Source organism: Cydia splendana, chromosome 26 (genome assembly GCF_910591565.1).
Source record: "Cydia splendana chromosome 26, ilCydSple1.2, whole genome shotgun sequence".
Classification (NCBI taxonomy): Eukaryota; Metazoa; Arthropoda; class Insecta; order Lepidoptera; family Tortricidae; genus Cydia; species Cydia splendana.
In genome coordinates this window covers 10,120,121-10,143,802 of record NC_085985.1, presented here as the reverse complement: position 1 = coordinate 10,143,802, position 23,682 = coordinate 10,120,121, and the positions used below count along the sequence as shown (strand labels likewise).

Below are 23,682 nucleotides of genomic sequence, written 5' to 3'. Positions count from 1 at the left end.
GGCAGCACTTGCTTTGTTTATGTTTCCGTTTCAGGCCACAAGACGCGGCCTCCAACGCGGACGGTCCCTATACTTACGAGTAAACAGAAACCCGGCCCGTGCTGTCCCCGGCCCACACGTTGGCGCCGACGCGGCACAGCGCGGTCACCGTCACCGGCACCTCGCCGTCTGTTAACATTCAAATAACTTTGGTTAATCCACTAGCATATTATTTTTTTATTTATTAAGAAACAAACAGTCTTATAAAACAGATAAGTATATATAGTAACATTCTTCTAGTAATAGACTTATAGTTTCCTATATGTAAACAAATATTATAATAAAAACTTAATACTACGTATAAATGACATGCATATGTACTAGTATGTGTGACGAGATATGCGAGGAAATCTTAATTTAGGTGGTCATACAGGTGTTTTTTATTTTAAAGAAGAAAAAACTAATTTTTTAAACAATCTTAGTGAGCTGCTAAATATGTCTACGTTTAGGCACTTTACATTGTACAACCTACATGTGCGTTTAATGTATTAGTGCTGCGCATGTTTAGTTCTGCTGCTTTTGATACTAAATAACATTTTATTTCGACAACTACGTTCTGTTCTGCGGGGTACGCGTAAATCTATATTTTCTAAAAGTTCAGGGGCATCTACTAAATTATTGAATATTTTGAATAAGAAAATTAAATAAGTACAGGAGCGTCTTATGGAAAGAGATTGAAGATTGTAACTGGCTAAGGAGGAGGCGTAACTTTCGTAATTTCTACCTGTTCGGAATTCAAGAGCCTTTATGAATATTTTTTGTAATCTTTCTATTCTGTTTCTGTGTACATCATGACAGGGGCAGGAGCATATGATGTAATAAATAATATTCATAATAACTTATGCAAATACTTCGGGCTTGTGCACAAATCACGCCAGATTCGATAGGGGGGTGGGGGGTCACGAAAAAATCACGACAGATCACGTTGGGGGTGGGGTGTATAAGGAGACCTCACGTGCATTTTTCTACAGAGAACGGAAAAATACCTACCTACTTTTTCTCGGTTTCGTTAAACATAAATCTTCACTCCGCACTTCAAAATAGTGAGTCTATTTTACGAAATGCTACTTATCTTAAAATAATGTCGAATGAAAAAAATTCTAAAAAATACACGTGAGGTTATGTGGGGGAGGGGGGGAGTAGTCAAAAACCTCACCAAATATCACCAAGGGGGGGTCAAAAAGTAGCCGAAAACATCTCGCGTGATTTGTGCACAACCCCTTGTAAAAAATTAGGAACGCAAGTTTCCGATCCGTTTCTAGTTTCGGTAAGTTTGATGCCAATGATACTGAACCGGAACTCCGATTTTGGCCGAAACTCTGCCGAAAACGAAACCAAATGTTTGGTCGGCCACTAGTTCATATACCTAGATGCAACGGATAGTTGTTTGGCCGGATACCGGATATTCGGACTGACCAATATCCGGTATCCGGCCGCCGAATATTCGGCCGGCGGAACTATACCTACAATTCGGTTATTCAGTTGCGCATTGTGCAGGTTTTGACCTGTTTCGTAGTGAACGTTCGCGCGGACTCATTTCTAGGTTCTAACTGAGTGCGCGAGCAAGTGACAGGAATGTTTAAATTGTTTCGAAATAATAAACGAGTACGATTATGACCGTGACTGTTTCTTAAATCCAATTTGTTTACTCCGAAATCAAGCAAAGTTACTATCCGGTATCCGGCCGGATAGTAGGGCACTAACCGGTATCCGGCCGGATATTAAAATAAGGGCCGGATAGGCCGGATACCGGATAGCAACCGAATATCCGGTGCATCTCTATATATACCTATAGACTTAAGCTACTATTTATGACATATAAGTTATATTTTTAAACCTAGCAATTTGCTATAGCAATCGCGCTATAATTTTAGCATCTGCGAGTGAGATATATTAACAAGTTTCCATAGGCTACGGTGACGCTTACCTTTAGGCAGGCCTTATGCTTGTTTGCCACTGGCTTGACCGAAAATGTTTTAAAGCATTTAGTAACTGGAGATGTCATCGCTGTCATTTTCTTTACGAAACAGTCTGCCGATTTTTGCGGGGGAGGGGACGTCAAATGTATTGCTATTTCTATAGCCATGTCAGTCCATACAAAAGTTTGCACGATTGTGAAAGTTTTTCGTCAGAGGGGTAAGCTCTTAAAGGCGACTCCAGTTATTAAATGCTCTAAGGAAAACGTGAATGACTAGAGTCGGACCAAAAAAAGTCTGCAGCGGATTTGATAGCCCACGCAGTGCAAGTGTCATTTATACGTCATAATTTCATAGAAGTTTGACGTTATGGGACATGCCCTCACATCGACGGCCGGACGCAACTGAGGCGCGCGCAGGCGGCGCGCACGTATTTACGCAACGGTTGGAGCGAGATGGAAGACAGGGCGTGCTACTCTCGAAAGCGACATTCTCCGCGGTAGTCCTGAATTGCTGTATTTTCTACTACCCACTTCATGCAACCGGCGATTGTGAGCGGGATAGAAAATATGCCATCGCACTCTAATAGAGAGGCGCGATTTACGTCAAAGGGTAGATTAGATTCTGCAGTTCTAAGATACCTATCTTTCTGTTTTTCGTAGGTTTAGGAATAGTATATAAGACGACGATACATTTCAATAAATGTTCATTATTTAACTGACTATACCGCTGCTATCATTGCTCCTCCTGCCTGGACCCCCATAACGTTTAAAATAACACTTGCACTGCGTGGGCTATCAAATCCGCTGCAGACTATTCTTGGTCTGACTCTAACCTAGGCAGAGACCACGGATTTCCACTTGCTATGATCCTGACATACCTCTTTGGCTTCCTATACACTTTCATAACATTCCTCACACACACTCGCCGGTTTAGGGTGCTCTTGACATGGCCTTTCTTCAGGATTTCCCCGATCTGATCAGAGAAAGTCCGCCGAGGTCTACCCCTTCCAACTCCCACTTCCACTTCTCCCTACCCCTCCGGGAAATAGGCGTGATTATATGTATGTATGTATGTATGACTCTAACCTGGCGGTACTCGGATAGCGTGTTGCTGCGTGATGTGATGTTCCGTGCACAGTAGAGTGTGTATCCTTTCAGGCTCCCCGCCGCACCACACCTCCCACCCGGGGGCTCCCTCGTCTGCAAAATATCAAGTTATTAAAATATGTACACCTTTTGTGTGTATTATCACTTTGATGGATAACGAAATCAAAATGAATATTTGTATAGGGTATTTGACTACTAGTCAAATCAGTTTCTTTTTTCGAACTGTCAAAACGATTTTGCTATTATGGAATTTATATGAAACACTAGCATGTGACGTCACAATCAAATTACCTACTCTTTATAGTTTTATACGGGTTTAAAACTAGAAATGTATCTAAAAATAACTGCTGTCCACGTTTTTCTATTAATCTTCTGGTGCTTTATTTCATGCATGGTCTAAATTAATTTATTTTAAATACAGTCAAATACCCTATTAAGCACGTCTGTTGGCAAAATTACAATTTCGACTGAAAGTCACAGAGGGTCGAGTAAGCAGAGCAGACAGCCTGTCTGCTCTGCTTACTCGAGACAGCTTAGGTGTTCCGAAAGGTCGCAAGTTCAAAATTTGACATTAGACGGTCGTCAACAATTACCAATGTTCTGTATTAAGGTTTTAGCTAAATTGGACATTCCATAGCGTAAGCTTGGAACAACCAATTTAGCTAGGTGTGTGTGTTCTACCGCTTGCACAATGGGCTGTGCCCTGAGGAATTGTTTGACATGATGCCAACGGCCGCTTTCTATCACCGCTCCGCTCGCCGTCGGCAGGGTGTTCATCCTCACACCCTAGAACCTAAATGGTCACGTACTGTGCGATTTAAGAGGAATTTTCTCCCGCGGACGCTCCGGCTGTGGAATGAGCTTCCGAGGTTTTCTCCAGGGTCTACAGTATGGGGTTCTTCAAAAAAGGAGTGTACAGGTTTTTAAAAGGTCGGCAACGCGAATGTAACACCTCTGGGGTTGCAGGCGTCCATAGGCTACGGTGACTGCTTACCATCAGGCGGGCCGTATGCTTGTTTGCCACCGATGAGGTATAAAACAAAAGCTAGGACCCTAAATGGTTCAACAATCCCGGAGCGTGACCGTATTGTAGTCACCTGTGACATGTCGTAGGGCCACAGCGGTGGCGGCTAGCGAGGCGCGAGAGGCGGCTGCGTCGAGCAAAGCGGTGAACTCCGGAGCGGCCGCGGCGGATACTAGAGCGGCAGCGGAGGGTCGCAGCTCCGGAGCGCCGCGCCAACAGCGGCGCATAGTTTCCAGAATGTTGCAGGGATATTGTAGATCCTGATTCATGAAATAAGATCGATCAACAAGACAATGCCAAAAGAGGAGACACCTATTCCTCGATCATACTTTAATAACTAAATTAGTCACTTTTACAATTTGGTGCCGTGACCAGGATACATTTAGTTATTAGTGCCGACATCGAATTAAAAAAATAAATAAAAATCACAGCATTAAACGTATCGTTTACAGTCATGTTAAAATAAATAGAGCGTTGGTGGCCTAGCGGTAAGAGCGTGCGACTTTCAATTCGGAGGTCGCGGGTTCAAACCCCGGCTCGTACCAATGAGTTTATCGGAACTTATGTACGAAATAACATTTGATATTTACCATTTGCTTTTCGGTGAAGGAAAACATCGTGAGGAAACGGGACTAATCCCATTAAGGCTTATTTTCCCCTCTGGGTTGGAAGGTCCGATGGCAGTCGCTTTCGTAAAAACTAGTGCCTACGTCAATTCTTGGGATTAGTTGTCAAGCGCATCCCAGGCTCCCATGAGCCGAGGCAAAATGCCGGGATAACGCGAGGAAGAAGTCATGTTAAAATCCTGAGATGTTCCGTTTAAAATGGAGCTTAACTACAACTTACCCTTGGCGTTAAAGAGGGCCGCGCGCCATCTAGGATAGCTTCTTTGACGGCCTCGTGACCTTCGAACGGCTGCCGCAGCGTCACGATCTCGTACAGAAGCATGCCGAACGAGAAGCAATCCACCTAAGTAGACAGAAAACATTTTGTTTAACAGTGTTTGTGAAAATTCCTGATACATATTATTAATGCCAAAACGATAGTGTTTGGTACAGACACAGTTTGATCAGTGGGGAGACACTTCGGTCGAACTCGGCTCAGCATTGCTCCGAGCAATTATTAGGGTTGGCACCACTTGACTTCATAGTGCGTGCACGACCACAGATAAGATAATCACTTGAATTTTGCCAACCCTAAATAGCCGAAAGGGATAGTGCTATATATTAGATGATTCGACCCTGAATCGCTGTCAAACATCGGGTTTGTAGGAAGTGTCCTTTCTGTACGGTAGTACTATTATTTCTTCTGTGGTTTGATTAAAAAAGGTATCGTTGTTTGTATGACGGATTCATTCTACATTCTACGTTACAAAAAAAAAATACAAAATGTATAACCCTCATATCCTAAGACTCAATACATAAACAGTACCTGAAATCCTTAAGAAATAAGGTTAATACTTGAGATTCAACAATAATAGGGAGTATTACTGCAATGTTCTGCCGCCAGAGTGCAGTTATAATTTGTTTAGTAAACCATAGAGTAACTTATACATACTAGGCCTTAAACAGTTTTTTGTCAAGTTTTCACTATGACATTGATGCACCAAGGCGGTTTGTTTACAGGTGGCCTACCGCGGAACGCGAAAATCGAATTTTCTTTATCTGCCTCTCTATCGATCGAATAAGCAAGAGTGATAGAGAGGCACAAACCGAACTTTCGATTGTCGTGTTTCACGGTAGGCCATGTGATTGACCTAGTGACGCATGATGCGTCACTGATGATGTCAATGAGGTTTGTTTACTGTATGTGCTAGTGGTGCCACCTACGCAGAGCTTTCCCTAATATTCCCTATTGAAGTTCGCGAGTGACTTGTACCTTCTCGTTGTATTCTTGTTCGCCGTTGTAGCGCATGATCTCGGGCGCCATGAAGCCCTCGGTGCCGCCGAACCCCTTCGTGCCCGATGGGGGTGCGAGCCGGCTTATACCTGCACCACAAACAATAGGGTTGATGACACATGTTGAATTGTATAACTAAATCTAGTTAAATAGATAGAAAATGAGAAAATTATCACAATAAATTGGAAACTTAAAAAACATATGGGAATAATAAAAAAATACAAGACTTCAAAGATTAAAAAAAAAACCGAAACATATAAAAAAATTCTCATCGTTATTCATCGTCATTTTTACATGTCTATGCAAGTAACTGACGGTCTTTCCACCGCTATACAACCGGCTGACGGTTTTTTTTCTTTATAATAGCATCTAAATCAGCGGTCGGCAACAGGCGGCCCGCGGGTCGCATGCGGCCCGCGAACCTTTCGCTGGCGGCCCGCGAGCCTCCCTGGCTATTTTGTATGTAATATTGACAAACGACAATGTCTGCTAAAGTCACAAAATATTACCAAAGTGCGGTCCGCGTCAACTTCGATAACTACTATGTGGCCTTTGGCTGCTAAAAGGTTGCCGATCGCTGATCTAAACTATCATCTGGCAAAGTATCAATCGAGAGACGAAGACTGAAAAAGAAAATACTTAAATTTATTTAATAATTACATGTTCTTGTGATCAACTGACGGTCTTTCCACCGCGACACAACCGGCTGACTATTTTTAGGGTACCGTACCCAAAGGGTAAAACGGTAAAACTATTACTAAGACTTCGCTGTCCGTCCGTCCGTCCGTCTGTCACCAGGCTGTATCTCACGAACCGTGATAGCTAGACAGTTGAAATTTTCACAGATGATGTATTTCTGTTGCCGCTATAACAACAAATACTAAAAACAGAATAAAATAAAGATTTAAATGGGGCTCCCATACAACAAACGTGATTTTTGACCAAAGTTAAGCAACGTCGGGAGTGGTCAGTACTTGGATGGGTGACCGTTTTTTTTTTGCTTTTTTTCGTTTTTTTTTTTGCATTATGGTACGGAACCCTTCGTGCGCGAGTCCGACTCGCACTTGCCCGGTTTTTTTAATTCATGATATCAATTAAACTATCATCTGGCAAAGTATCAACCGGGAGGCGATGACTGACGATATTTGCTCCTGGCCCGCGGTCTATTACCGTAATCTCCTAGTTTGACGAGCACTGGGATGGGCGCCGGGCTCAGTTCAGCAGCCACGGCTGTCGCCACATCCGGCATCTCCCACACCAACACGTTCTCAGACTAAAGATAAAGATAAAAATAAGTTTATTTCACACAAAACAGACAGTGCAATACAGAAATTGTGACATCGGCTGGGTGCATAGCGTGGGTTAAATAATACAGAATTTCCAGGGGTCCCCGCACTAGGCTAGGCCTGTACCGCGTGAGACCAAGTTACCACTGCACAATACAAGACCAAATATAATAAAATTTAACATCAAGAAAATCATTTTTACCACCAAAAATAATAAATGATCACCAATATTAAAACTCCATTTTAATGTGAAATTATTAAAAAAAAAATACATTTTGCTATCCTTCTAAAGCAAATGACACCAAACTAATCATTGTTTACCCAAAAATAGTAAATGATCACCAAATTTGAATCTCCATTTTAATGTGAAATGATAACCTAATTTTTACATCTTGCTATCCTATTAAAGAAACTGACACAGAACTAATAATTGTTAACCCAAAAATAGTAAATGATCACCAATATTAAAACTCCATTTTAATGTAAAATTATAACCAATCTTTTTACATCTTGCTATCCCATTAAAGCAAATAACTCCAAAATAATCATTGTTAACCCAAAAATGTCCAACATACCTTCAGGTCTCTATACAGCACGCGTTGCGCGTGTAAATATTCCAGAGCGCGCGCTAGCTGCAGCGCGAGCGCTCGAGCGGCGCGCGCGCCCACTCTAGCGCCCATGCCGCCGTACGCGCGCAAGATGTTGTCTAGTGCACCCTTAGAAAAAAAAACGAATAAAAATAAATAAATAAATATTGGGGACATCTTACACAGATCAACCTAGCCCCAAACTAAGCAAAGCTTGTATTATGGGTGCTAAGCGACGATATACATACTTATATGTATAGATAAATACATACTTATATACATAGAAAACACCCATGACTCAGGAACAAATATTAGTGTTCATCACACAAATAAATGCCCTTACTGGGATTCGAACCCAGGACCATCGGCTTCGCAGGCAGGGTCACTACCCACTAGGCCAGACCGGTCGTCAAAATATATAGAGATATAAAGATGGTCAAGCAAATCTTGTCAGTAGAAAAAGGCGCGAAAACCAAATTTTCTATGAGACGATGTCCCTTCGCGCCTACATTTTTCAAATTTGCCGCCTTTTTCTACTGACAAGATCTGCTTGACCAACTATAACATGAATTGAATACTCTGGCAAACCGACCCTGTCAGTAGAAGAAGGCGCGAAATTCAAATTTTGTATTGAAATTGAGCCTTCGAGCCAAAATTATTCAAATTTGTCGCTTTTTTAACAAGCTTTTATTAGGTCTGTATGTAACTATGTAATGGAATCTAAGGTAACTAATTTAACCATCTTCCAAGGATCGTAGCGTCATGAAAATTGGCAGCTGTATGTAGTTCTGATGACAATACAATAATATGGTACTGTCGAACTGATCTGATGATGGAGATAGGAGGTGACCATAGGAACTCTCGACCTGTATGTAACTAACATGTAATGGAATCTAAGGTAACTAATTTAACCATCTTCCAAGGATCGTAGCGTCATGAAAATTGGCAGCTGTATGTAGTTCTGATGACAATACAATAATATGGTACTGTCGAACTGATCTGATGATGGAGATAGGAGGTGACCATAGGAACTCTCGACCTGTATGTAACTAACATGTAATGGAATCTAAGGTAACTAATTTAACCATCTTCCAAGGATCGTAGCGTCATGAAAATTGGCAGCTGTATGTAGTTCTGATGACAATACAATAATATGGTACTGTCGAACTGATCTGATGATGGAGATAGGAGGTGACCATAGGAACTCTCGACCTGTATGTAACTAACATGTAATGGAATCTAAGGTAACTAATTTAACCATCTTCCAAGGATCGTAGCGTCATGAAAATTGGCAGCTGTATGTAGTTCTGATGACAATACAATAATATGGTACTGTCGAACTGATCTGATGATGGAGATAGGAGGTGACCATAGGAACTCTCGACCTGTATATAACTAACATGTAATGGAATCTAAGGTAACTAATTTAACCATCTTCCAAGGATCGTAGCGTCATGAAAATTGGCAGCTGTATGTAGTTCTGATGACAATACAATAATATGGTACTGTCGAACTGATCTGATGATGGAGATAGGAGGTGACCATAGGAACTCTCGACCTGTATGTAACTAACATGTAATGGAATCTAAGGTAACTAATTTAACCATCTTCCAAGGATCGTAGCGTCATGAAAATTGGCAGCTGTATGTAGTTCTGATGACAATACAATAATATGGTACTGTCGAACTGATCTGATGATGGAGATAGGAGGTGACCATAGGAACTCTCGACCTGTATGTAACTAACATGTAATGGAATCTAAGGTAACTAATTTAACCATCTTCCAAGGATCGTAGCGTCATGAAAATTGGCAGCTGTATGTAGTTCTGATGACAATACAATAATATGGTACTGTCGAACTGATCTGATGATGGAGATAGGAGGTGACCATAGGAACTCTCGACCTGTATGTAACTAACATGTAATGGAATCTAAGGTAACTAATTTAACCATCTTCCAAGGATCGTAGCGTCATGAAAATTGGCAGCTGTATGTAGTTCTGATGACAATACAATAATATGGTACTGTCGAACTGATCTGATGATGGAGATAGGAGGTGACCATAGGAAGTCTCGACCTGTATGTAACTAACATGTAATGGAATCTAAGGTAACTAATTTAACCATCTTCCAAGGATCGTAGCGTCATGAAAATTGGCAGCTGTATGTAGTTCTGATGACAATACAATAATATGGTACTGTCGAACTGATCTGATGATGGAGATAGGAGGTGACCATAGGAACTCTCGACCTGTATGTAACTAACATGTAATGGAATCTAAGGTAACTGTCGTAAATAGCTATTAGGGTTCATGTATGTGTTTAATTAGTCTCTACGTTTAGGTTACAGCGTTAAAACCGCATTAAAAGTAGTACTGAAAGAAAGAGCACCTCACGAAGAAGTTCTACATACTTTACTGCTAGAATCAGAGCACATAGTCAATTCCAAACCGCTGACACCAGTGAATCCAGATTTAGACATCGAAGCCCTGACGCCGAATCACTTTCTTATCGGTCGATCAAGTGCCATGTCGCCACTGGGTGTCTTCACAGACGCAACTATGTCACTCTCTTCGTGGAAAACAGCGCAAACGCTAGCCGACCAATTTTGGAGGCGCTGGCAGCGGGAATACCGACCCAGCCTCCTCCCTAGGCCCGGTGCTCATCAAAACGTGAGAAAACTGCATGAAGGTGACGTAGTCATCATTGCGGATAGCTCCATGCCACGAGGAACGTGGCCCAGAGGCGTAATCGCCCAGCTATTTCCTGGCCCAGATGGTCATGTGAGAGTGGCCATTGTTCGCACACGCGCAGGTGACGTCCGCCGCCCAGTTTCTAGACTTATCCCCATTTACTCCGCGCATGAAGACGGTGTTGACACACGTGGGGGAGACTGTCGTAAATAGCTATTAGGGTTCATGTATGTGTTTAATTAGTCTTTACGTTTAGGTTACTATTTTTACTTTTGTATATCATGTTTTACTTTGTGCTCGTATATTATGTCAAATGAATTGCGTGGAATGTTTTATATCTAGTTATAAGTCTAGGATTCATGCTCCTTTCATACGTGCTTAATATTGTACCTATTTATAAGTCTAGGATTCGTGCTCCTTTCATACGTGCTTATAATTAACGAGATTGGCAGAAATAAATAAAACTGACTCTGCATGTAATATCCACTAGTTCAGAGATACATACCGCCCGGCCATTCCTATATAAACCCGAGCCGTTTGTAGCTTTTTCAGAGAACTCAGAGAGCTTAACTCTATCACTTGCCTGAACACTCTCCAGTAATTAAAATCAGACATATGTGTTTTTATTTCACACAACACATATACCGGTAAATGGAGGTATAGCGGACTTCGAGACAGCACAGCGGCCAGCGCGTTCCAGCGGCGAGTTTCTACGCTTCTCCCAACGAACCCCCATCACGAAAAGCTACAGTCTACACTCCACAGTAACTAATTTAACCATCTTCCAAGGATCGTAGCGTCATGAAAATTGCCAGCTGTATGTAGTTCTGATGACAATACAATAATAATATGGTATTGTCAACTAGGGAATGCAATCTCGCACCAAGATTGGCGATTCGAGATCTCGCACGAAAAATCTGAATCGAGATAGGGTGTTTCGAGATCTCGATCGTCACACTCTCGAGATCGAGATTAATCTAGACGAGATCGAGATTTGACAAAGTAATTAAAAATGTGTTATTTTGAACATTCAAGCACGTCATGATTTATTTTGAAGACCAACAAATTAATCAACATTTAATAAAAAAAACTACTTTTATTAAAAAAAAAACAAATAATATGCATGTTGCTCTAATTTGCATGAAATTATGAAAAAGTGGTATTAAATAAAAATATTTTTAATTTTACAAAATTTTAAGCAGAGGCAGTAACATGCTCAGTTAATATTTTTGACAAGCACTCAGCAACTTACAAAAAAATGTAGGGTGCGAGCAAAAATCATAAATAATTGTGACTGGGTACGTTAAGTTCGTCCGATTTTTCCGCACAGAGCGCGCCACAGTGCTTTATCGTCAGCTAATGCCGGCCGCATACAATAGCACTGCCTGAACAACATGAACATAAGGTCAAAAAGATTACCCCAAAAAAAGTAATTTACACGGATCAATCTTTCAATCTCGTTCGAGATCTCGAAAATATCTTTTTTTTTTTTTTTTTTTGTAGTAGTAGTAAACTCTTTATTGTACAAAAATACATATTAAAAATAACATACAATTAGTAAGAAGTACAAAGGCGAACTTATCCCTTTGAGGGATCTCTTCCAGTTAACCTTTGAGTAGATGAGAGGAGAAAGTGAAAAGAGGGTGACAAATGCAGCAAAATGTACAATAAGGTACCAGAAAGATAAAGGATATAAATACATATAAAATTTATAGGATAAACATACATATATTACACAAAAAGGAATGGGGAAAATACACTAAAAATTGGAAAGAATTAGAACGATATAAAGCAACTATACAATAGAAATATAGACAAATTAATCAGTCAGATCAGATAACCATAGTTTCTTTAACCTCTCCTTGAACGACGCAACCGATTGTGCCTGCCTGAGCGAAACAGGCAGCTCATTCCACAGCTTCACTGGACGCACTGCGAAGGACTTGTTGTATCCTCGAGATTTGTGAGGAGGGATGGCAAGTGATAAATTCGCGCTCGAACGCAGACGGTGGCCACTGCCTTCAGCCAGAAATTGAAATTTTTGAGAGAGGTATAAAGGAGAAGAAGGTGTAAAAAGAACATTAAAGAGAAGAGAAAGAGTGTGAAGATCTCTACGGCGGCGGATTGGAAGCCAATTGAGTTTAGAGTTAATCAAGATCTTGACCGAGATTGCTAAAATCGAGATTTCCTGTCAACGAGATTGAATCTCGAAAATTCGTGCGAGATCTCGCGAGATCTTGAAATTGCGAGATCGAGATTGAATTCCCTATGTCGAACTGATCTGATGATGGAGACAGGAGGTGGCCATGGGAACTCTGGGATGAAACAACGAAACCTAATTGTGTTAGGGGTTTTTACAATTGTCTCCATGACTATTAGTTGTCTGTCGTAAGAAAAGTACAGTCAGCGATAAAAGCTTGTACCAAAAAAGAAATTTTTGCCAAAAACTTATTCTACTGACGGAAATGGCATGCCAAACTATATCTATCTTAGGGTGGTATTCCACCTGTAAAAAGCCGGGTAGGTTACCTGTGGCGCCCTCTCTAGTAGCAGCGCGAGCGGCGCGGCGCAGACGGCCCGCAGACGCAGCACGTGTGGATGCCGCAACACCCTCAACACTCCTAGTTCCTGTCGCAGGCCGCAGTACGCGCGGCAGGCGCCCGCTGTCGGCGATCGCTCCCATCTTGCTAGCGCGACCTGTGAATACATACAAAGACACATAAAACATTGTTGTGTACATATAAAGAGTTGTTCCTTCCTTTTTTATAGTTCGTTTTTTTTAGCATTAGAAATTAGGTAAACAATCTTGATTTGTCTTTTAATTGAAAAACACATTTTAAAAATAAGTTACGGCAAATATGTAACAATTATGAATCTAATACGATCATTTATATTCTTCTGCTTTCATAAGTAATAGCTACTGATTTTAAAAAAGCGTTTTTCGATTAAAAGACATGTCAAAATCGCTTACCTTCTTTCAAGTTCTTTCTAATGCTAAAAAAAACGAACTATAGGGTTCCGTACCTCACAAGGAAAAAACGGAACCCTTATAGACTCTTATAGGTTCCTTATACTCTTTTTATAAGATTAGTCATGTGGCGACTGAAGCAACTCTTAGTTTAAGTTCTTAGTTTATATTAGGATTAGCATAATTTTTATATGGACATGTGTCTGAAATAAAGTGATTTTATTTATTTTATAGGATCACTCGTGCGTCTGTCTGTCTGTCCGTCTGGCACAGCCTATTTTCTCGGAAACTACTGGACCAATTAAGTTGAAATTTGGTACACATATGTAAATTAGTGACCCAGAGATAGACATGTAACGTAAATAAATTAATTTTAAACATGGGGGCCACTTTAGGGGGGGGGGGTAAATGAGAAAGTTAAAAAATAAAGATTTTCAAACTATATCGTGTTGTATATCAAATGAAAGAGCTCATTTTGAGAATTACAATTTTTTTTTATAAGTATACATAGGTTAGAAGTTATTTAAGAAAATAGCCAACAAATTATATTCCCCCCCTTTATCTCCGAAACTACTGGGTCTAAAATAAAATAAAAATACACTAAATAGTTCTTTACCTATAGATGACAGGAAACCCTATTGGAAATGAGCAGTCAAGCGTGAGTCGGACTTAACCCCCGTTGTAGTGCTTATTCCGGCCAGTTACTGATGAAGGCGTCTAAGTGCCACTCGCCCCATTTCACTAGCCCGGGGTTAACTGGTTAAACTTGGAGTTACCATGGTTACCAGTACAATATGACACTGGGTTAACGGTTTAACCGCTTAACTCCGGGTTAGTGGGATGGCGCAAGTGGCCCTAAGTCGGCCGCCATATTAGTGTAATATAATTTATATCGTAATTTCATATTACAAATAAATCTAAATCTAAATGTATGCAATGCCGATACCTTGTAAGCGTGATGGTGTCACGGGCGGCCCTCGGCGGTGGCACGGGCTGCAGGGCCTTGACCGCGACCTTCCTCGCCTGTTGTCCAGGAGGCCTCCACACGGCGGCCATCACGGTACCGAAGGCTCCGCGACCAGCGACTGACTACCACTATGTGCTCCCAGCGCGCTCGTTGGTAAATTTATGCAATGATACCTTGTAGGCATGGTGGTGTTGGGCCCTCGGCGGTGGCACGGGCTGCAGGGCCTTGACCGCGACCTTCCTCGCCTGTTGTCCAGGGGGCCTCCACACGGCCGCCATCACGGTACCGAAGGCTCCGCGACCAGCAACTGACTCTAGCACTATGTGCTCCCAACGCGCTCGTTGGTCCTCCTCTACGTCGAGGAGTAGCTGTTAAAAAATAAATTAATAACATTAAAAAATTTACTGGCCTACCGCGATATAATTTCATTGTTTTTACCTTTAATTCCGACGTTTCAGCTGAGTTGCACCAGCTGTGGTCACGGAAAGACCACAATGTGTAATTAAATATGTGTACAAAACGCGAGAGTTTAAAGTGTTAAATTTACTGGCATTAGGAAAATTAAGGTAAGAATATTTCATTACACAAACGGGTCTACTGCGATATAGGGTAATTTGCCAGTAACTGGCCGGTTTTAGTAATTGGCCACCAAATGAATTCTTTTGGTGGCCAATTACTAAAACCGGCCAGTTACTGGCGCACCAAATGAATTCTTTTGGTGGCCAATTACTAAAACCGGCCAGTTAGTGGCGCACCAAATGAATTCTTTTGGTGGCCAATTACTAAAACCGGCCAGTTACTGGCGCACCAAATGAATTCTTTTGGTGGCCAATTACTAAAACCGGCCAGTTACTGGCGCACCGAATGAATTCTTTTGGTGGCCAATTACTAAAACCGGCCAGTTACTGGCGCACCAAATGAATTCTTTTGGTGGCCAATTACTAAAACCGGCCCGTTAGTGGCGAATTACCCTAATTTCATTGTTTTTACCTTAAATTCCGAGGTTTCAGCTGGTTAGCAACAGTAGACCCGTTTGTGTAATTAAATATGTGTACAAAACGCGAGAGTTTAATGTGTTACATTGAAAGTATGCTTGGTAAAAGTAACAACCATAGATCGTAAATTGTTAATATTTAAAACGAAAATAGTAAAGAAGCATTAGCTTGATTTTTACACCCCCATTCAATGTAACCTCACTACGACAAAGGTTTATTTCATTGAAAAAGACAATAACATATGAACTAAATATATCTATGAATAATGCTAAATTAAATTTAAGAACCCTAAATATATCTAAAATAAAACAAGGAATATAAAAAACTGGACAAGTGCGAGTCGGACTCGCCCACCGAGGGTTCCGTACCTTTTAGTATCTGTTGTTATAGCGGCAACAGAAATACATCATCTGTGAAAATTTCAACTGTCTAGCTATCACGGTTCGTAAGATACAGCCTGGTGACAGACGGACGGACGGACGGACGGACAGCGGAGTCTTAGTAATAGGGTCCCGTTTTACCCTTTGGGTACGGAACCCTAAAAACTACTGAAAGAGGCCTTCCCGCGCTACCCCCGGCGCAAAGGTGCCCATCACACTCGCTGCGTTACCGCGTTGAATTGCGATGGACAGCCTTTGCACCAGGAAAAACCCGGAGCGCGAGTCTAGGCCCCTTTTTTGCAGCCGGCGACCTACTTCCCTAAGGAAAGTTTAGGGACATAGTACTTTTTTCACAACATGTCTGATTGTCGCCATGTTGTTATGTATTTACTGTCATACCTTTGGTAACACTCGGTCAATAGGGAATATTTCGCAAAACTCTGCGTCCTCTACGTCACTAGCACAATCACAGGGCCTACCGCGAAACACCAAAATCGAAAGTTCGGTTTCTGCCTCTCTATCTCTTGCCTATTCGATCGATAGAGAGGCAGATAACGAAATTTCGGTAGGCCAACTATAAGGAGGCTATGTGCAGTGCACGCCGCCAGGAGGCACTGCTCCACAGTAACCGTGTTGAGTTGTCTCTGTCACACACGTCTCTTACCGCGTCGGGCGCTACTCGCTGCAACGGTATGCCCCCGTGCGTAGGGCACACGAGGATATGTGCAGTGCACGCCGCCAGGAGGCACTGCTCCACAGTAACCGTGTTGAGTTGTCTCTGTCACACACGTCTCTTACCGCGTCGGGCGCTACTCGCTGCAACGGTATGCCCCCGTGCGTAGGGCACACGAGGCTATGTGCAGTGCACGCCGCCAGGAGGCACTGCTCCACAGTAACCGTGTTGAGTTGTCTCTGTCACACACGTCTCTTACCGCGTCGGGCGCTACTCGCTGCAGCGGTATGCCCCCGTGTGTGGGGCACACGAGGCTATGTGCAGTGCACGTCGCCAGGAGGCACTGCTCCACAGTAACCGTGTTGTCTCTGTCACACACGTCTCTTACCGCGTCGGGCGCTACTCGCTGCAGCGGTATGCCCCCGTGTGTGGGGCACACGAGGCTATGTGCAGTGCACGTCGCCAGGAGGCACTGCTCCACAGTAACCGTGTTGAGTTGTCTCTGTCACACACGTCTCTTACCGCGTCGGGTGCTACTCGCTGCAGCGGTATGCCCCCATGTGTGGGGCACACGAGGCTATGTGCAGTGCACGCCGCTAGGAGGCACTGCTCCACAGTAACCGTGTTGTCTCTGTCACACACGTCTCTTACCGCGTCGGGCGCTACTCGCTGCAGCGGTATGCCCCCATGTGTGGGGCACACGAGGCTATGTGCAGTGCACGCCGCTAGGAGGCACTGCTCCACAGTAACCGTGTTGTCTCTGTCACACACGTCTCTTACCGCGTCGGGCGCTACTCGCTGCAGCGGTATGCCCCCGTGTGTGGGGCACACGAGGCTATGTGCAGTGCACGCCGCCAGAAGGCACTGCTCCACGGTCCAGCCGTGGACCTCGGACGGCGTTTCCTCGCGGGTGCTGAGCGTGCCCTCTACGGAACCGATCCGGGATGACGCTGATAAAAAAAAACATATTTCATTTAGTACATTCAACTCATAACTTAAGTTACATATATAAGATAAGATAAGATAAATGTTTATTTGCAAGAATGTAGGTACATTACAAGATGTCAGGGTGATAATTCTGGTCTCCATTTACATTCAGCCATTTATTGGCGTGCAAAATTCGTGTTTATAGGAGCGCTATACTTGACGTAACACTGGACGTAGGCCGGTTGTAAATATTTATTTTATTTTATTTTATTCATTTTAGGGATAACAAACAGCATAATGTTACATTTAGTAGTACAATTAGAATGAACTTAATGCATAACCAACAACATTATCCACGAAGTACAACAAAATTATGCAATGGTTGGCACAAAAAAAGAGAACAGTTAATTATTTGATGTAGATTGCAGGCACTAATTTAAACAGGGAAAAATTTTATGCTAAGTTAGTAAATATGTATATTACTTTGAAAATAATATTGGTGTCATGATAATTTTAGGTTTGTTAGTCAAATGACACCACAGTAACAACTTGAAGAAAAAAATAAGCTAAGACAGTTTGTCTTACGTAAAATGTGACCTAGGCTTTGCAATGCAATTAGCGGTGGTGGCCGAGTGGATATGACGTCCGACTTTCAATCCGGAGGACGCGGGTTCAAATCCTGGCTCGTACCAATGATTTTTTCGGAACTTATGTACGAAATATCATTTGATATTTATCACTTGCTTTTCGGTGAAGGAAAACATCGTGAGGAAACCTGCATACATCTGCGAAGAAATCACAAGGTATGTGAAGTCCCCAATCCGTATGGGCTAGCGTGGGGACTATAGCCCAAGCCCTTTCGCGCATGAGAGGAGGCCTGTGGCCAGCAGTGGGACGTTTATAGGCTGAAATTATTATTATTATTAATAGCCGAAGGTACATCTCTGCGTAGAGCCGAGGCCTTGGAGACTTTCTGTACAATGTAAATGTTAAGCTTTCTCCCTCTGTTGACTTACCGGCGGAGTCTGCGCCGACGCCGCTGTCCTGGTCGGAGGCCCGCGAGTCCTGCGACACCCTCCCCGCCCCCGCCCCGTTACCCTCCCGCCTCTCTTCTCGTAGCCCAGCACGCTGCAGTGCCTGTCGACCAATCAAATCATAATTACATCCTATGGAAAAATCGTCGTCATCGTTTTCGGGGGCGAAAAATCGATCTAGCTAGAGCTAGGTCTTATCTCTAGGAAAACGCGCATTTTTGAGTTTCTATACAGGGTGTCCAGTGGCAGATTTCCGAATACAAAATTTGATTAAAAAAAAACTAAAATATATAAACCAAACCTGTATACTTTTATAAAAAATGATGAATGCGGATTTAATTTGTTGAAACTCACATTTTCTACCGAGCTTCCAATAAGATTAGCCGACGGTGTATCACAGTGTAGCGTATATTAAAATTAATATGGCATCTTACGCCTAGGAGCCCGTTTCTGGTTTTATTTTATTGTTCTGTGTTTTTTGGACCAGAAAAATGACTATTGTCAGCTGACAGATTAAATACGTAACAGTTTTAGAAGAAATAATTAAAATCAAATTCAGGGTCTTGCAGTACTGAATAAAAAGCCGTTTTTTAGATACGCCTCAATAGCACGTGCACGCTGCTCTGCTGGCCAGCGATCCATTGTCACTAATTAATCCGCAACACTCGCGAAACTAAAAAAAACATCTGCGTCTCCTTGGCACTACGCGATCGAAAATTATTTGGATTTTAAATCGGAAATTTGCCACTGGTCACCCTGTATGTTTTCCGAGCAAAGCTCAGTCTCCCAGATATTGTTCATTACGTGCCATTCGGTCAGACTATAAACTATGTTGACGAGTATATTTACTTAATCCAGTTAGTTAGATGAAGTTGGCTTTTGTATCCACTTGACCGTCCGACGATAGCATAGTATCCGAAACCAATATGATTTAGATTTAGATTTAGATATTTATTCTCATAATATTAAATTACATTATAAATTATGCTAGACTAATCTACACGAATTTATATTATGATCGTCATTCATATTTACATAATATTATTTAATACATACAAATTAAAAAATGTCTTGCAATAATTAATCTTATGTCAACAATTTATCCATTCATGTCAAAACAAAATACGGTAATAACTTAGTACGAGTATCTCTTAATGATCGTCATGTTCTAAATAAAATACTAGGTACATATTACAATATACATAAATCAATAACTGAGAACATGTCAAATTTATACGATTCAATTTTCAATTTAAAATGTCAGGGTCATATACTCATTTACAGAATAAAGTGGATTATCCAATAAAAGGACTCTCAGTTGACGTTCAAATGTTTCGTCAGATGTTTCCGTTCGTAATTCAGCGGGTAGACGCTCGTAGTATGTCGGGCCGATTACTCGCGGGTTTTTGCATGAAAGTGCCATGCGTCGCGGCACTGTTCTGAGTCTCCCCGTGGATCTGATTATTTTGCCCGTGACCTCAACACGTTTAAACAGTGGCAAGTTTTTTCTAACGAACATCAATACTTCGAATATGTATAGTGAGTAGTGCGACATTATTCGATTTTGCTTAAATAGTTCCTTACAAGGGTGCCTGGGTTTAACTCCTGCCAGTAACCGTATCGCACGTTTCTGGAGTATTAGTACGCGATTTGCATCCGTGGAATTGCCCCAAATAACCGTACCATATGACATTAAGGAGTGAAAATGCGAGAAATATACGGCCTTCAGTGACTTCCTAGATATCAATGGTTGTAGTTTTTTTATAGCAAAAATAGCACTACTCAACCTATTACATAGCCCGTCAACATGGCACTTCCAATGCAGATTTGAGTCAAGTGTAAAACCTAGAAATTTGGTCTCATTACATATAGGCATAGGCCCGTCAGCAATACACGGTGGCACTTCAGCGTTACGTCCTGAAAAAATCATAACATGTGATTTGGCCATATTTAAGAGCAGGCCGTTAGAGGAAAACCACGTTTGCAGTTGGTCACTTGCTTCGTGAATTTGTTCAGCAAGCTGCGTGTGCGTTTTTGCGTTGACGATGACTGTTGTATCATCCGCAAATAGAATAGAATTGCCACTCGTAATTGCCGACGGGAGGTCATTAATAAATAATAAAAATAATGTGTTGCCAGTTGCCGACCCTTGAGGGATGCCCAAATTGACAAAACCAGTGACTGAAGACACTGTTTTGCCACCTATGGACATTTTGACCACCTGCTTACGGCTAATGCTCTTAACCGTCCGCGGGAACCTTACTATCCCAAGGGGTGGAAGGAACGGTTGATTTCAGAGCCATCTAACGGAATATTTCGGCATTATTTACTAATTCTCTTGCTGCAATAACGTAGCGTAACCAAATAGTTAGCTCTAAAAAATATAGATGGCAGTGTAGTTGTAGTTTTTTTTTTTGTAGAAAGTTGTGGATGTGCAGCGTGGGGCGTGCGTCGCTAAAAAAACCCGGACGGTTGAGAGGAAAACAGTCTCGCGGGCCGGACGGTTGAGTGGGTATAACAGTTACCTGCGCTAAATGTTCGGGACGCTCAGCTTCGTCCTCATAGGCCGCGAGGCATTGCGCGCAAGGCACTACACGCGTTATAAGGCATCGCCCCTCTGAAGTGTGGACGAAACGAGTACCTAGACAAAATTAGAATAAAACACTTACGAAACTCAGTACACATCATACGGGAGCAGTATGTATCTGTCGGCGGCCGATCGTAAGATCAGGCAGATCGTAATGTTCCTGTGTAATGTTTTGACGATAGTCACATTAAACCAATCCATAGGTAGGATATGTTGGTGCTTCAAATGCCCGATGGGCAAACTGCTCAGAAATAGGAGCCCCGCGTAGCGGGGCTCCGTCGACTCAGGGAACGAGTCAAAGATTTTCACGATATGCCTAGGAATTTCACGATATGCCTGATCTTACGATCGGCCGCCGACATATCGATTATTTAGTATGTATTTATTGCGAATAATAAAGAATACAATATAATGAGTAACATCAATAAGATTAAAAACTAAAATTAGAAACAAAAATTAAAAACTAAACTAATCTAAATTAAAATAAATCTAAAAAGGCCCCCGCGTTGTGCCAAAGATGCTAGCAGCATTCCCTCGCTGAATGGCAATACTGATGCGCTGCGAGAGAAAGCTGCCAGCTCTCAGGTCACCGGTAGTATCGACCAGCTTTTTGCACAGTTCTTGTATGTATTGTAATAAATGATTAATTGATTATAACCAAACAAATAAAGTTAGTTTTGTAGAAAAACTGACTACTGACTTTAAAGTACATATCTCAAATACGAATAAGGTATTTGACTGTATTTAAAATTAATTATTTTACACCATGTATGAAATAAAGCACTAGAAGAATAATAGAGAAATGTAGACAGCAGTTATTTTTAGACACAATTTTTATTTTAAAACCCGTGTAAAACTTATTTAATTACACAAACGGGTCTACTGCGATATAATTTCATTGTTTTTACCTTTAATTCCGTGTAAAACTATAAAGAGTAGGTAATTTGATTGTGACGTCACATGCTAGTGTTTCATATAAATTCCATAGTAGCAAAATCGTTTTGGCAGTTCGAAAAAAGAAACTGATTTGACTAATAGTAGCCAAATACCCTATTGTGTATAATTTAATAAAATAAATTGTCTTAAGTAATCGAAATGTTTAGCAAACTCACCGAGCGAGGGATACCAGTCTTCTAACAGTAGATCCACGTGATCCGAGAGTACGGCTAGCAACCGCGCCAGCGCCTCCAAATTAGGTTCTAGACTGATGCTCTAAAAACAAATACAGGCTCATAAAACGGGTCTCTATTGTTTCCCAAATAGTTTTAAGTCATAATGTATTGTTTGCCCGAATGTTCGTTAGTCATAATTGTTTTTTCTCAGAAACGCCTAACTTTTCAGGATTGCCATAAAATAAACTTAACCTAACCTATCTACAGAATAACCTTACGAAAATCCTGAAAAGTTAACGGTTTCAGTTTTATGACTAACGATAATATGACAAACAATACATTATGACTTAAAACTTTATGGGAAACCAAGGGACCCCTCATAAAACTCCTTAGGATAGGTAGGACCATCAAATATACCTAAAAGGATGCACATTTTTTTTACAGGTTAATTTTAGGTTCGGATTTTATAATACTCTAGCGATCCGCCCCGGCTTCGCACGGGTTAACAAATTATACACCTAAACCTTCCTCAAGAATCACTCTGGGCACCCTACCGAGCGACTACGACTTAGGTCAAATGTTTTATTTATAAGTTTTTAGTGTTTATATTATGTTATTAAAAAAAAAAAAAATTATTATCCTTATATATTTTTTAAGTTTCCAATTTATTGTGATAAATTGCTCATTTTCTATCTATTTAACTAGATTTAGTTATACAATTCAACATGTGTCAACAACCCTATTGCACCTCGTAGAGAAAAACAGACAGACAGACAGACAGAGATACATACGAAAGCATTTGCAGATGCCCTCTGCTTACCTGGTATCCAGCCAATGGCAGACCGTCAGTACGGCGCGCTACACAGACTCGCGCCGGCAAAGTTATTTCTATGCTCGGAGACCGAGCCACTTCCAGAGAACACCAGGCACCTTCTTGTTTCACTCTAAACCTGCGTATAAAGATCATTCTCTATACTCTGTATCTTTAGGTATTTAAATAAAAGTACACAAAATCTACCCTCAAATGGCTCCTCAAGCCAGTTGAGGGTAGATGAAAACATTACACGATCAAATAATGTAGGTTAAAGTCAGGTCGTTCAGTGACAGATCCAGGCGGTTTTGTATTTGGGTGGTTAACCAATAAATGTTATAACTACCCGAAAATGTACAAATTGTTTGTTTACTTTTATTTAAATACCTAAAGATACAGGGTATAGTTGAATTATCGAGAAGATGGAATTGCATTTGTAGTGGTTGTATGCTGATAGTACAAGAAAATAGAAAATTCAAATATAGAATGCCTGTAAACAAACAATACTACTACATATGCAATTCCACGCTCTCGATGATTCAACATAACCAAGAACGTGTGACACAATGAAACTGAGGAACACTAGTTATTTGTTTCACTGGGGGGCAAAGTTGTTGTTTAACCGCTCGTGCTAATATTGATACCCGAGCAAGCGAAAGACTCCAAAATTGAACCG

The 23,682-nt window shown here is 41.5% G+C and overlaps 1 protein-coding gene across 1 annotated transcript in view; it reads right to left on the bottom strand.

Annotated features, from left to right (window-relative positions):
• LOC134803083 (leucine-rich repeat serine/threonine-protein kinase 1) overlaps window positions 1–23,682 on the bottom strand; it is a 122,471-nt gene that overhangs the window by 15,920 nt on the left and 82,869 nt on the right. Inside the window, exons 37-50 of the mRNA XM_063775789.1 lie at window positions 23,016–23,145; window positions 22,196–22,295; window positions 21,022–21,137; window positions 18,479–18,599; window positions 17,316–17,485; window positions 14,661–14,855; window positions 13,082–13,249; window positions 7,849–7,989; window positions 7,158–7,260; window positions 5,967–6,076; window positions 4,935–5,057; window positions 4,162–4,348; window positions 3,044–3,157; window positions 78–168 (exon numbers count right to left, since the gene is read on the bottom strand). Coding sequence (XP_063631859.1) covers window positions 78–168; window positions 3,044–3,157; window positions 4,162–4,348; window positions 4,935–5,057; window positions 5,967–6,076; window positions 7,158–7,260; window positions 7,849–7,989; window positions 13,082–13,249; window positions 14,661–14,855; window positions 17,316–17,485; window positions 18,479–18,599; window positions 21,022–21,137; window positions 22,196–22,295; window positions 23,016–23,145 — 1,869 coding nt within the window. The remainder of the gene's footprint in view (window positions 1–77; window positions 169–3,043; window positions 3,158–4,161; window positions 4,349–4,934; window positions 5,058–5,966; window positions 6,077–7,157; window positions 7,261–7,848; window positions 7,990–13,081; window positions 13,250–14,660; window positions 14,856–17,315; window positions 17,486–18,478; window positions 18,600–21,021; window positions 21,138–22,195; window positions 22,296–23,015; window positions 23,146–23,682) is intronic.